At 35.7% G+C, this 14,842-nt stretch overlaps 1 protein-coding gene across 3 annotated transcripts; it reads left to right on the top strand.

The window, feature by feature from the left end:
* The first annotated feature begins 7,811 nt into the window (after positions 1 to 7,811).
* Positions 7,812 to 9,159, top strand: LOC111907633 (uncharacterized). Of its 3 annotated transcripts, none has more exons than XM_023903423.2 (2): positions 7,812 to 7,907; positions 8,011 to 9,159. In XM_023903423.2, the coding sequence occupies exon 2, from the start codon at positions 8,120 to 8,122 to the stop codon at positions 9,050 to 9,052; it is 933 nt and encodes a 310-aa protein (XP_023759191.1). In that variant the 5' UTR covers positions 7,812 to 7,907; positions 8,011 to 8,119; the 3' UTR covers positions 9,053 to 9,159. The 3 variants fall into 3 exon arrangements, with proteins under 3 accessions (XP_023759191.1, XP_023759192.1, XP_023759193.1); XM_023903424.2 differs by having other exon boundaries at positions 7,814 to 7,907; positions 8,019 to 9,159; XM_023903425.3 differs by having other exon boundaries at positions 7,816 to 7,907; positions 8,095 to 9,159.
* The last annotated feature ends 5,683 nt before the right edge of the window (positions 9,160 to 14,842 follow it).

The raw sequence follows: 14,842 nt of genomic DNA, 5'->3' as shown, positions 1-14,842 counted from the left end.
GTAAAATTGCATTCTCGAATTCGATTATGGTTACGGTATCCCTTTGCATAATTTGAATTGTGAGGTTTGGCAATTAGTCTTACTTGTTTAGACACACATATGAACTATCTATGGCAAATGTGTATAAGTTCAAGAAGCCTTGATAAAAGATTATCAAAGCATTAAGTATTAGAAACATGGACTTAAGAAATTCAATAGGTATTGTTTTTCTGAAAGTTAAGCTGTTTCTAAATACATGTCGAAGCTAGTGGGAGCATAAGTGTTATGTTTTAATCATCATGATAGTGGGAGCATAAATGTTATGATTGTATGATTATTAAGGCATGTATTGCAAGTTGGCAATATTAATTATAGAAAACAAGAGTTATACCTTGCAAAGTAGTAAGGGTTGTAAAGTTGTTTTGCTATAATTAAGGGAGAGAATATTATGCTTCATTTCAAATCTAAAGGCTTAGGTTGTGGAATGTTAATAAAATTTAGTCAGAGGCACATAGTGTGTTCTTAAAATTTTGATTATGATTACGGAATTCCTCTTCACAATTCGAATTTTGAGAACATAACAAATAAAACATTATGCATCGTGTCCCATACGCTTCGAGTATAGGATCGATTGCAAATGATTTAATGTTTGACCATTCTAAAATTTTCCAAATGTCTAGCGCATTTAGAGGGAAAAGGGACTAGAATTGGTTTGACTAAAATAATTAAACAACTATCAAAGGACAATCCAAAGTTCGATGAGGATTGGTTGCTTGTGAGTAGTTAGAAGCATGGTATTGGATGGACCATATCGACATTATTATAAATAGAAAAGATTCTATTAAGAATGAGTTGTCATATGGAAAATATGGAAATGTTTCCATATTGAATGGACCATATCGACGTTATTATAAATAGATAAGATTCTATTAAGAATAAGTTGTCATATGGAAAATATGGAAATGTATCCATATTGGGAATTGAATATTGAAAATCTATGACTAGATTAGAAACCTTTATGCAAAAGGATGTTCAAAGGAATGTACTTTGAGTGAGAGACATCATATCTAAGGAATTGTCTTGTAACAATGTCCGATAGAGGACTTTGTAATATCATTGGCAATAGTCTTTGTGACTTTTGTGCAGTGACATTACGAAAGGATCATTGCATAGAATGTTAGAATCTAGCATATTTTATAAGTAACAAGAATTTGATATTCTCACACTTATGAAAAAGGATTTGGAGTTGTGAAATGAGAATGATTGGAAATGTGTTCAATTTGATCTATTTCACAAAAATAAGAACCATAGGTAAACATTGTGTGCATGCTAAGAGCATGGGACAAGTGTAATAATTCAAGTAAGAAGTTGATTACCCGAAACGAAAAATAATGAGTAATCGATATGGTGATAAATAAAAGGAGTTTTATGTATACTCAAAGGTTTGAGGCCATATGGGATTAGTATTATTCTTGTGTTTCAATTTGCATGTTTTTACTTCCAGAATAATTGAGTTTATTAAGAATAATCGAATTATTCGAATGGGCCACAGTTAGTCATATGTTGGAAGTAGGTATGAATGAAGACTGTCGTGAATTGGTGTGTAGATTGTCTAAAAGAGTATTAGACATAAGCAAATGTTTGCTGCAATGTTCATGAGTGCTTATGAATATGATTTGAGCATTGGATTAAACCCACACTCACTTGGATCATTCCATGAATTGTATCACGAGTGATTGGTGAGACGATAACATCTTATATTCTTGAAACCGAGATGTGTGAGTTGTATCTTGCGAATCGGTTGCACATTGATAATATGTAAACACACTAGTAACTTGGTGTCATAAAACATATTGTTGTGTGTGATTCGGTGAGTAAGTGCAAGCAAGCATTGTATCAAAGTTTATCCGTTCCTTTTATTCAAAGTAGGATAAAAGCGATATCTTTGGGCCCCTCGATGATTTAGTGATGACAAACGTAAATGCTCGGCCGGGCTAGGGCTAATTTGATTTGTTCAATTAGTCAGTCGTCATAAATCGGGAATCGAGATATAGTACAAAGAGAATGATTTGAAATCATATCTCATATGATATCTAGAATGGAGAAATATATGATCCCTTATCTAAGGACACGCGTATCTGATAGGATCAGAGTTGACAGCGGCTTTGGAAAGCTACGATTGCAGATCAGGATCTGAAGTCATACGCAGAATAGTTATTAGACTTATCCAAGTGGGAGACTATTGGATTAGTGTCTAAGTTCATAACTATTTTGGTATGTACTTGACCCGATGGTGCATGGTCCTTTTGGGTTGCCTTCACCAAAGCAACTTGATAGGATGAATTATGGAGAGAAAGGATTAAATATGATTTATTAATATATTATGGGAATAATATATTAAAGGAGAAATCATATTGTTTAATTAATATTAGTCAAGAATTAATTGGTAATTAGTTTTTTGACTAAAAGAGATTAATTAAACTTAAGGGACTGGAATTGTAATTATAAGATAATTGCAATTTGGGCCATGGATTGCCTTATATTATAAGGTGGACGAATTCTATGGGGTTGTTATTGCTACATAACAATCAAGGTAATATTATAAACCTATTCTCATGATCAATATGATTACTTGAATGATAGAATTAGGGTTTATAGTCTTGGATAACTTGCATGTACAATAGAGAAACCTAGATCCAAGCATTAGGGTTTGTATGAGCACATAGGATGTCTTATGACCAAAACCCATCAAATTCGTGTTCTATTAATAAAAGTCACAAACTTCCATTTTCTCACACTACACTTACCTCGAGTGTACCTCTAGATCTCATTTATTCAGATGTTTGTTCCTCCCTTGTTTCCTCTTTGATGATTATAAATACTACATTATCTTTGTTAATCACCTTACACATTAAATTTAGATGTTTAACATTAAGAAAAAGTTTTATACAACCCCTACAATCAAATCTATTCAAAAATATGGTTGATAAATTATTTGAAAAACCCATAAAACACCTTTACTATGATAATGGCTATGAGTACAAAAGCTTAAACAAATCCTCCTTGAAAATGATATTATCCATCTTAAATTTCCTCCCTACACCCCTGGGCACAATGACTTTGTCGAACGCCACCACAGACACATTGTTGAAACATGTATTGCTTTTTTCTCCCACTACAATCTTCCTTTCTCCCTTTTGGTTATACGCTTTCACCACCGCCACTTAGGTTATCAATCGTCTTCCCACTCCATATCTCAATAATTAGTCTCATTATTTCTCCCTATTCAATCAACACCTCAACTACAACAAACTCCATAATTTTTGATGTCTCTACTACCCTTGGCTACGATCTTACATATCTCACAAATTTAAACCATGTTTTGTGCCATGTGTCTTTGTTGGGTACTCCACCACTCAACGTGCCTATCTTTGTCTCAACCCCACAACTAATAAAATTTACACTTCTCGTCATGTCAAGTTTGTTGAAAGACACCTTTCCATACATCACCCTCACTCAAACCCCACCCACCACCGACTCCCAAATCTCCACTCAACGGTGCACTTTTCCCATTCCTCTCCTAATTTCTACAAATCAGCTTAACCAAACACATGTACAACCCATTCCTCTCCCAAAAGGATCTCATCCAGAACACTCACGCCTTCAGCAACACCCACAAAATCAATTCCAACCACTCTCACCATCTTTATAGCCCCTTCTTTACCTTCGAACTCACTAACCAGCCCCTCCATCCCATATACCATCCAACACTACCTCACCCTCGGTCACAACTACTAGTTCCCAATTATCTCCTTCATCAAGGACACAACCTGCAACTTCCCCGCCACTACCTACCCCCACCACAACCTCACCATTATTCCACTCACCTCTCACATAATATCATTAAACCAAACCCCAACGTATATCAATAAACATGCTCATCATACATCGCTACTATCGCCTTATACCACTCCTAACACAACAAAACAATCCATCATTAATCCTCTTTGGTGTTAAGTTATACTAAAAAAACATAGGCTCTCCTACAAAATAAATATTGGACATTAGTTCCTCGCAACAAAGCCCAAAATGTCATAGAATGAAAATGGGTGTATCACACCAAATACCACCCCAATGGAAAATTGATAAATCCAAAGCTCGCTTAGTAGCCAAGGGATTCCACGAATGACTCAAACTAGATTACCCACAAAGATATACTAGATTATTCACAAACATTTAGTCCCGTTATAAAGCTTACCACAGTTCGTTCCCTTTTCTCCCTTGTGGTCACCAATAAATGGTCTATCCGCCAACTTGACATCAACAATGTTTTCCTTCAAGTCACTCTCATAGAAAATGTATATATGTATCAACCACCAAGTTTTATTAACCTAAAAAAATCAAATTGTGTCTGCAAACTCCATAAAGCAGTATATGGCTTTAAGCAAGCACCATACACTTGGTATACCGAACTTCATAACTACCTAACTGCTTATGGATTTACCAACTCACTCTTTGAACCTTATTTATTTATCAATCACAATTTACCTCACCTATATGCTCTTTTCTATGTTGATGATATCTTCGTCACTATCCCAATCCCACTGATATTGTCACGCTCATTAAACACATTTCTTATCGATTCTCTCTTAACGATCTTGTCACTCTCTCTCTCTCTCACACTTTCTTGGAATTGAGGTCACTCATATACTACAAGGTCTTCACCTTTCTCAAGAAAAATACATTTATGATCTTCTTTCTCGTCACAATATGCTTGAAAGCAAACCTATTTCCACTCCTATGACTCCTCATCCACCACTTGTAAAACAACCAAACAAAATGATAATCGATGAAACTACCTATCGTGCTACTGTTGGCAGCCTCCAATACCTCTCCATGACACAATCAAACATCTCTTATAGTGTCAAAAGACTTTCCTAGCTCATAAATCACCGTACTCAAGATCACTGGATAGCTCTGAAAATGGTTACTTTGCTATCTTCATAGAACCATTAACCATGGTTTTTTTATTCAAAAACACACCACCTCTACCCTACATGCCTTTTGCGATGCAGATTGGGCCGGTGACAAGTATGATTATGTATCCACAACTGATCTTATTATTTATCTAGGCTGTATCCCCATCAAGTGGGTCTCAAAGAAACTACGTGCTCTATCTCGGTCGTCCACAAAACAGAATTTAGAGTGGTAGTTGACACCATGGCTAAACTTTTGTGGCTTCAGTCACTTCTTAGCAAAATCAAGCTCACCATCCCCCATTAACCAATTATCTACTATGCAACCAGGAAGCCACTCACTAATCTACCAACCCTATATTCCATTCAAGAATGAAACATCTTGTTCTTGAATTCCACTTTGTGTGTGAACAGGTCCACAAAGGCATGCTTCATATCAACATATTGTTGGTGATGATCAACTAGTTGATGCTCTCACTAAACTACTTCTCATGCAACGCTTCACTTGGCTTATCTCTAAGCTTAGACATACTACACGAACATTCGTTTTGCGGGAACGATTTAAGGATGAATCTCTATATATTAAGAATTGTATCTCCCTAACTTGGTGTACAATATCCTTGCTAGTCTTGTATATCAATTCCCTTGATCCTATGCTTAATTATAGAACCAATTACAAGCTTATGTATTGTATAAATAGTGTTGTTGTACATTTTCTCTAAATATAAGAAAACTTTCAAGTTTCTTTATTATTTACATGAGTATGGTATGATATTATAACACTAAAAAGTTATCACCTCACATGCCAGTTACGTCCATGTTATAACAATATTATAAGGGAATGATCCACATGTTATAACACCAAATAATTTGCATGTCATCATTTTGTTTTTTGTTTTTTTTTCGAGTTTTTTTAATAATTTTAAAATAAATAAAATTTTATAAAACATGTTATTTAAATAAAACATAATATTTAAACTAACCATAACATTTAAATTAAAAAAAACATTACAAACATAAACGATAGTCCTAATGGCCCAAATGTTTTGCCCGAATCTTCGCCTTCATCACTCATAACACTTCCGCATCTTCGGGCGCCAAACATTCATCTCTAGACTTAAGAACTGCCAACTCATTCGACATATCGTCTTGCTCGCATCGCTCCATCTCCTACCGTGCTTGCCTACGAAGGAAATCCAAATGCTCATGTCGTAAATCTTTTTTTTTTTTTTTTTCTTTTTTGTAGTAAATTGTGTTCCTGGAACTTTGCTTCAATTTCCACCACATGCCTAACTTTTTTGTCAACTTCCTCTGCATGTTTTGCAGAGCGCTTCGCTTTGTCGCGTTCTACTGACCGTCGTCGAGGGGAGATCTTTTTGATGTTGCTCGGAATCTCATTGGTGTCTGCGTTGAGGTCGATGTGAGTCCGTGCGTCGAACACGTCGACCAAACTAGAATTTCGAGACCTCTTAGATTGAACCTCCGTCGATGTTGGAGTGATAGTCCATTTTGGATCTCTTCTAAGCATTTACCATGATTTATCGAACTCGAACACATGACCCATTTCGAATCGATATTGTTTTTTATGCATCTCGTATTCATTTGAGCCAATTTATTACTAAACATATCGCAATTGTGGTAAGTTTTTTTCTTCAAGATACTATGAAATTTGACGAGCACTGCTTCTCAACACACACTTTTTTTCATACCATTTCCGTGACTTTCATTTATCAGATGTCCAAACACAACCACCCACACAACCATTGTGGATCTTCTTCATTTTGTATGACAATTATTTTACATTTCCCTTTCCCTCTCTCTTTCCATTTCCTACTACTCCTCGCTTGAGTTTCGGTAACAATTCCTACTGACGATTGTGTGGGTGGTTGTTTGTGTTTGGACATTTGACATCAAAGCAAAAATACCGAAAAAGTTTTTTTTTGTAAATTTGGGTTTTTGCCATAAAGATTTTGTTGAATGTAGGAAGGAAATTGGATTGGATGTGAGGTGAGAATGAAATAAGTTCATTGTTATAGTATTTGTGGCGAACTTTGAGAGTTTAACAAGTTTATATAATTTTCATATCCGGCGAATCCGACCAGAGAGGTTATGTTTGGTTGTGGATTTCGGTTTATTGGAGAGGTGTTTGGATTTTGCTTCATTTTTTTAGTTGAAAATGTATTGACTTGTATAAAAAGGAGATAAAGAAAAGAATGATATGATAAAAATATGGTAAAATTGTATGTTTTTTTTTATTAAATTGACCGTTGTCAACGGTCATATAATTGTTTGTGTTCAACTCTCCAATTTCAAGATGTTATAACGCCAACAAAGATTACCACAACGAGTAAGGGGAAGAGAGGGGAAGGTGTTTTCCGTATTATATCGTCATTGTGGAGGTGCCACACTGCCACATCGGCCCTCTATGGCGTTTTGGAACCCATACTCAATATTCTTATATAGAAGGCTCTACTTGACTACGAACAAAAAAATCTTGAAGATTTTTGTTTTTAATTGTTGCTCGTTAAAATAGTAAATATAATTTGAATAAGGAATTGTTTTTTCTTTTATTTGATTAACAAAAGTGATTTTACATTTTACAAAACAAATACACACATTTTGTTAAACAGGAAATTGATAAAAATGTATTTAACTTTTGATTCGTTTGCGACTTTGTTCGGTTTTGATCATCCCTTGCACTCAAAAAAGAAGTTTCCTTTGACACAAACCAAACCATGCGTCCTTCACTCTTGGCATACTCCAATAGCCATCAGTGGGACCATTCCAAAACCCACTTTGCTACGTGCTCGTGTCTACAGGTCCCACGCCTTATAAATATATCCACATCACCCCCTCTTTCTTTATAATTCCATTCCGCAGTCACACCGGCACATTGGAATCTACCCTTTCACGCCGTTGGATATGCTCCATGCTTCTCAAGCATTTCATAGGGTGAGATTCTCTCTCCTTACAAATTTTCAAATTCCAATTTAATAATCTTTTCCAATACAATAATCACAACAAATCATTCAAGATAATGTTGATTTATTTTTAGAATTGCAGTAATCCCATGGAATAGGAATATTCTCGACTATATCCTTCCTTCTCAAGTATGTTATATACCTTCATCGATTATTAGGTTTTTCTGAAGATCATTTGAAGAAATGGCAGTCAGATCAAAGCGTGTAACTGATCCTCTAGATGAACGAGTTAAGGATCGAATCGTCGGCCGTGACAGGGTGCCGGATATGGTGTACAGTAGCAGCGGTAGCGAACACAGCGGCACCAGCAGCGAAATCGGCGATGGTGAATCATCGTCAGATCATTCTCTATCTTACCTTCTCCATTGTTTCGATGAAGACGGAAACGAAGATGCGATCAACGGTGATGAGTTAGATGAAATTCATTTGCAGGATAACGATTTGGATTCGGATTCAGATTCGAATTCCGATCGTATGGAAGCAAAATGTATCGAAATTATTTCGACATTGCAGAGTTTAAATGCTGATAAGTTCAGAAACGTCCTCTTCGCCAATGTTGTAAAAGCTATGGATGTTTTTCGATCTCTAAGAGCTAGCACACAGATCCTCAACCGAAACATGATTTACTTCCTTCAAAAACTCGGCTATAACGCGGCGATTTGCAAGACAAAGTGGGAGAGCTGCGGTGGACTCACGGCCGGGAACTACGAGTTCATCGACGTCGTCCGATCCGATTCCGGCATTCGTTACTTCATCGACCTCAACTTTGCCGGAGAGTTTGAGATCGCTAGACCGACGAATCAATTCCAACGCTTTTCAAAAAAATTACCGATTGTCTTCGTCGGAAAAAGTGCAGATTTGAAGATGATCGTGAAATTAATGAGCGACGAAATAAGGCGATCACTGAAGAGCAGAGGATTACTCCTCCCTCCATGGAGAAAAAACCGGTTCATGCAGAACAAATGGTTTGGACCATACCGCCGAACGTTGAATTGCACGGCGGCCAACGTAGCGATTCCGGTAACACACACGAAGCCGGCCGTTAAATGCAGTTTGATTGGATTTAACGTCGTCGACAGTGCTCCGTTATTCTCCGCGGCAACCCGTACAAGATAATATAAATATTGTCGAAATCTAGAAATGCTATAATTTGGAGTTTTGAATCGAGACAACGTGGGTAAATATTATAATAGTACGAGAAAATCTGGAGGTTTATTCATCAATGTTTGGCACCAAAACTTTACACGAATATTTAAAAAGGTAGACTATTTTAATATATCTAACGATTTTAACATCCATATCGTATATTAGGATGTTATTAAAAATACTCATAAAGATAAAATAGGGGTTATTCAGTACAAAATTAAAATGATCAAGTTTGGGACTTTTACATCATCCGACAACCCATTTTTCGAAGATTTTATAAAAGTAACCACTTAACTCGCACGAAAAAGGATGCTAAATTCGTGATGTTGTTTTTGCTTACGTACGTGGGGAATTTTATTAGATTTGGTGATCATGATAATATTTTCGTGAACGTGATGTCAATTCATGAAAATAATAATATATAGACGCAAAAATACATAATAGGTGTTGCCGAGATAAATAGGTGTTGTTACATGAAAAATAAATAAATAAATACCAAATTTTTTCCATTGCAGATAGAAAAAATAAGTAGTTGTTGTCGGTGCCACACCGGGACCCTGCTATAACCGCCCCTATGTACTCCTAAATTTATGAAAAACTTGTATAAAAACACTAAGTTTACATCAAATTTTGATTTCATTACTTTTTAACTTTTCTCAATTAAGTCATTAAATTTATTAATAGGGAAATGATTAAATGAGAACACCTAAAAGGTTGAGAACGCGAAAACAGTTCTAGATCAATCAATATATAAGGGCATATTAGTAATTATATATTTAAATTAAATTAAAATCAAATCAAATCAATCAAATTCCCTTAAATTTAGGATCAGTTACCAAAATAGAAGAAAATATTTGATTTTTTATTTTTCTTATTAATGAAATATAAAAAAAAATTATCAAAAAAAATTAAAACTAAAAAATTTAATTTTTTTTCTTAAAAAATATTTTTTTTCTCCAATTTCACGTCTATTTTTAAACAATCAGATTATTAAAAAAACTTTTTTACCATGATTAAAAAATGTTTTTTTACCAATATATCAAAAAGATTAATCATTTCAACCGAATATGTATAATCATACAAAAATAAAAACATATTTATAGTCATGTATGAATATGTTGTAATCGTGAATGAATAGATGAATTAAATTATAATAATAAACGAATATAACACAATGTATAGAAAAAAACTACAATACAACTACAATCATAAATAAATAAAAATATTGGATATTTATATCTAGATTACACATCTATTCATAAATAATAACACAACAAGTTACAATGTAATACATATCTATTTTTCTATAATCACATTTGAATACAACATAAACAAAAAATTATAATAAAAATAATTAATTATTCATAAATGAATACATATCATTAATCACAAATGAATACAAATCCAATCATAATGAATACCACTCTAATCATAAATAAATACCATAGCTGCCGATCCCATGAGGCACATAACAAAACCCATTGCTAACTTAGAGAGTGTCATAAATAAGATCAGAAGAATCAGAAGAATAACTCAACCAGTCAACAAAAAAAAAGCCTCAAGTCAAATTTAACCCTAGGGAAATCAAAAGAGGCAGCAGCCTCTTGGCTTTCCCCCCTCACCTCGAACGCTTGTAGAGGAAAGGATGACAGAATGTGACGCGAGCTAGAGGAGCACCACGGTCGGGATCGTGGATGATTTCGGTGATTACACCCTTGAGGTAACCATTGTGTTCTCCAAAGTCGAAGCTGCAGAACCTAGCGGGCCCCTTCCGGTGGTGGGTATGGGGCTTAAAGAACGACCCTGCTCATTTACGTTGTGACCTAATCACACGCCTGATTTATGGTTCTCTCTTACCTCTCTGTCTGTCTGTCTCTCTCTCTCTCTCTCTCTCTCTCTCGCACACACTCAGTGGCTAGGATTTGGGGATGACGGCAGGTTCTGGGGAGTGAAGATCCCGATATAGGGTTTGGCAATCGACATTAAGTAGTAATATGGGCCAAGCTCTGTTGTATGGATAATTTAGATGGCTGTTACAGGCATCAAGAATCTGTAGACTAATCTTCAAGAGTCAAATTTCAAACAAAATTGAACCATGATAAATTCGCAGCAACAAACCTGCATAACCGGTGGTCCTTTTTCCCCCCTCCTCTTTGCGATCAATCTGCAACCACCGAGCCCCCTTCTTTCCCTTTCTTCTTCTTCATTCGCTGCCAATAATAACCACCGTGAGGTTCTGATTTAGATGGAGCGATTGAGACCGATGTACAGGTGAGGGAGGCGTGCCCTAGGTATAGAGAGAAAGATGAAGTCGAAAATAGTGGAGTGATTTTAGGATTTGTTTAAAATAAGGGAACGATTAATTACCATGATACCCTTTTCTTATTTTTAATTCAAATCAATTGAATTTAAACATTTTAATAATAACAAAATTTCTAATTAATTATAGCCTTAGATCTAAGATAATAGATGGATGAGATATATTCTCGCGTTCTCAACCTTTTAGGTGTTCTCATTTGATCCTACTCCTTTATTAATATATATATATATATATATATATATATATATATATATATATATATATTAATGATATGAAAGTTAGGAATAATAAACTTCTTAAATATTTGGCAAGATTGGTCCCTAAGGTTATGTATGTTTGCTCCTTTTTTTGTCACTTTTGGTCCTCCAACTTATGTTGGCTTTAAAAAACTACTTACACCATTCACCTTTATGCTTTTGTTCACAAACAACACTTTCACTTTCGTTTGAATTTTTCATAACCCTCGCCTTTTGATACATATTATTAGTATTTAGTCTTTTGGTAGAAATAGTCTCTCATTATTATTATTATTATTATTATTATTATTATTATTATTATTATTATTATTATTATTATTATTATTATTATTAGACAAAATTACACGATTGGTCCCTGTGGTTTACCAGATTTAACACATTGAGGACAACGATGGAAACCGAAATCACTCTTTTACTCATAATCCTATTTTTTTTATTAATTTATATTTCTCTTTTTGGTTTTAAATTAATGTTTTATTTATTAGAAAATACTCATCCAATACCATAAAGCCACCACCAGCTGCCATCACCACCGCCAAAATTACATAAATGGTACATATGGTTTACCTGCCGTCACAAATTCAGTCCCTACTACCTTAAAAGACCAAATTACCCTCACATTAACGGACAAAAAACAACGGTCTATATTTTCCGGATTGGTTTTCCGGCCGCTGCCATACATGGCAATAAAGTTCAATTTGTGAGACCATTTCTTTATTTGCCTCATTTATTGCAAGAAATAATGATTTAGATTTCTTTACTTATGTAATTAGATGACATTATTTATCTTCCTTTACTAGATTATCTCAATGCAATTCAACATGCTACTTTTACTTTACAAAGCAATACCTTCTGACCCCGGCAACGCCGGGGAATCTTTTCTAGTTATTATTATTATTATTATTTGCAAATTTAACCAATCCACCTAGGGTGATTCATGTTAGTCAATTACTAACTAGGCAAAAAACTTATATGACTTTCATATATGATCTAAGTGCGTGTTCGGCAAAATTAGCTGGTAGCGGGTGACTTGTAGCGGATAGCGGGTAACTTGTAGCTTGTAGCGTTTTGTTAAACGCTACATGAAGTAGCATTTGGATTTGGAGCATTTTGTTTAAACTAAACACTAGAAGCTTGTAGTGCTGAACGAGACTTTCTGTTTAAAACAGAACGTTTTGTCAAAACGCTAGAAGCTAGAAGCTCTCAAACGCTCCCAAACGCTCAATATCGAACACGCCCTAAGTTGGCAAACATTTGTGTTAAATTGAACTTTCATGTAGATTTGTATTCACTTTTCCTTATTTCTTCTACTTTTTGTAAGATAACAGATTGATTGATAATCAGAAGATAATTACATAGGAATATATTGAGAATACCTAAATCCTAGTGGCTTAAACTCTAAAGGGTTTGGGCCTAAACCATAATCACTAACGTCCCCCACTGTTGGATTGAGAGAAGACGATTAAATCGAAAAATAAGAACAGAACAAAACATAAAAAACTAAATGAAGACAGCGGCAACGCCAGTGGTAGAGCTCTCACGATGACGGCTAACAACGACTGCTCGTCGGAGAAGGAGTGAGAAGAAGCGGCGACCAGTGGCAGTTCCTTTGTATTATAAGAGAGGAACTACGGTGACGGCGACGATTATGGAGACATCAACCAAGGATTCCAGAGAAAAACAACGAGATAGAAAAAGGGCTCGAGCTGCGGCAGACGAGGACTATTTTGGATGACTCGGAAAATAGATTTGAAGAAGTGGTAAGTTGAGGAAAAGGCAGAAGGCTCGCAGACAGGCATCATCCGAGGATGAGGCAGGACGCTCAGAGGCAGGCGTCATCCGAGGAGGAGACATAAGCAAACGAAGCAATAGAAGAACCGATGAAAGAGCTCTAGATTTGAGTCTTGTAACCTCTTTGTAAAGTAATAAGAATATCATCGAAAATGAAATGTTCAAAAAGATCTGGTTGGGTACACTATGTGGTAGATATCGTAATAAGGTTTCCAAAAATATAAAGAACGCTAATATCCGAGTTATAACGAAGGAGTTATGACCAATCAAAGATTCGTAACGCTACCGGTAAAGCGCTGTTAAACATAAAACGAGAAATTTCAATAAAATACTTTTTAGCCTTAGGCATCTAAATGAAAGTTGTAAATATCTTTAAACCGCGAGCATACATAAAAAGAACGCCCCAATCTGACTTCGTATGAGGAAGTTACGATTTTTTGAAGTTTCTGACCTAGCAGTAGACAGCTAAAAACTCAAAATAGAGATCGAGCGGTCTTTAGCCGACACAAACTAAACAAAATTTGAAGACCCCGACAATAGGAGTACAACAACAAAAATTCTGACGAAAATGGACAGCAGATGAAGGAGTTATGGGATTTAAACGGACTTTTCCAGGCCCAGCCTGTTAAAAATAATACAATAAAAATAAAGTCAAGATTTGCCGACGGAGACTAAACGAGAGTTGTAGAACCTTTTCACACCTACACGTGCATATAAAGAACGTTGAAATCGGAGCTCGTATGCAAAAGTTACGGATTTTACAAGTTCAGGACACAAAATCTGAGGCTGACTCAGCCTCACGACGTGAGGGGACCATGCTCACGACGTGAGCTCGTGATTGATGGGTTCCAGTGTGTCAGCCACGTCAACTCATCGAAGACGATCATGCTGACTAAGCCTCATGATGTGAGCAACCCAAACTCACGACGTGAGACCCCAAATCAGCCCCTATAAATAGAAGCTTAAGGGTGCTGGGTTTGGTGCTCATTTCTTTCCTTCTAAGTGTTGTTACTCCGCGTGATTACCTCGATAAGCCTTCCCGAAGCCCCAGTTTTTCATACTCGAGTTCCAAAGGAAGTTCTACACTCTCGAGATCCCCGAGGATCCCAAGATTTCAACTCTCTCTAGTCGAAGTTCTACTCGATTCTTCTCTTGACTACTTCAAAACAACCACTTCAATCAAGTGAGTTCATACCCCTTTTATACACCTTCAAATACTTTATAATGTAATTTAATACATTTCGGGGGAGAATACAAGTAAACACCTGGTTAATCCCGAGTGAAGACGTGAAAACTCTTGTTATACCTTGCATGCACTAGATTTATACAAAATGCATAGTATTCTGGGTAGCCATCCTTGTTAAGCCATTTTATGCATTCAAAGAACTTATG

This window comes from Lactuca sativa, chromosome 8, assembly GCF_002870075.4.
Source record: "Lactuca sativa cultivar Salinas chromosome 8, Lsat_Salinas_v11, whole genome shotgun sequence".
NCBI classification, from domain to species: Eukaryota; Viridiplantae; Streptophyta; class Magnoliopsida; order Asterales; family Asteraceae; genus Lactuca; species Lactuca sativa.
The sequence above is the reverse complement of the archived record's forward strand: the minus strand, read 5'-3'. Positions and strand labels throughout refer to the sequence as shown.

Coding starts and splice junctions, on each gene's coding strand:
- LOC111907633 (XM_023903423.2), top strand. CDS start 8,120: ATGGCAGTCAGATCAAAGCGTGTAACTGATCCTCTAGATGAACGAGTT.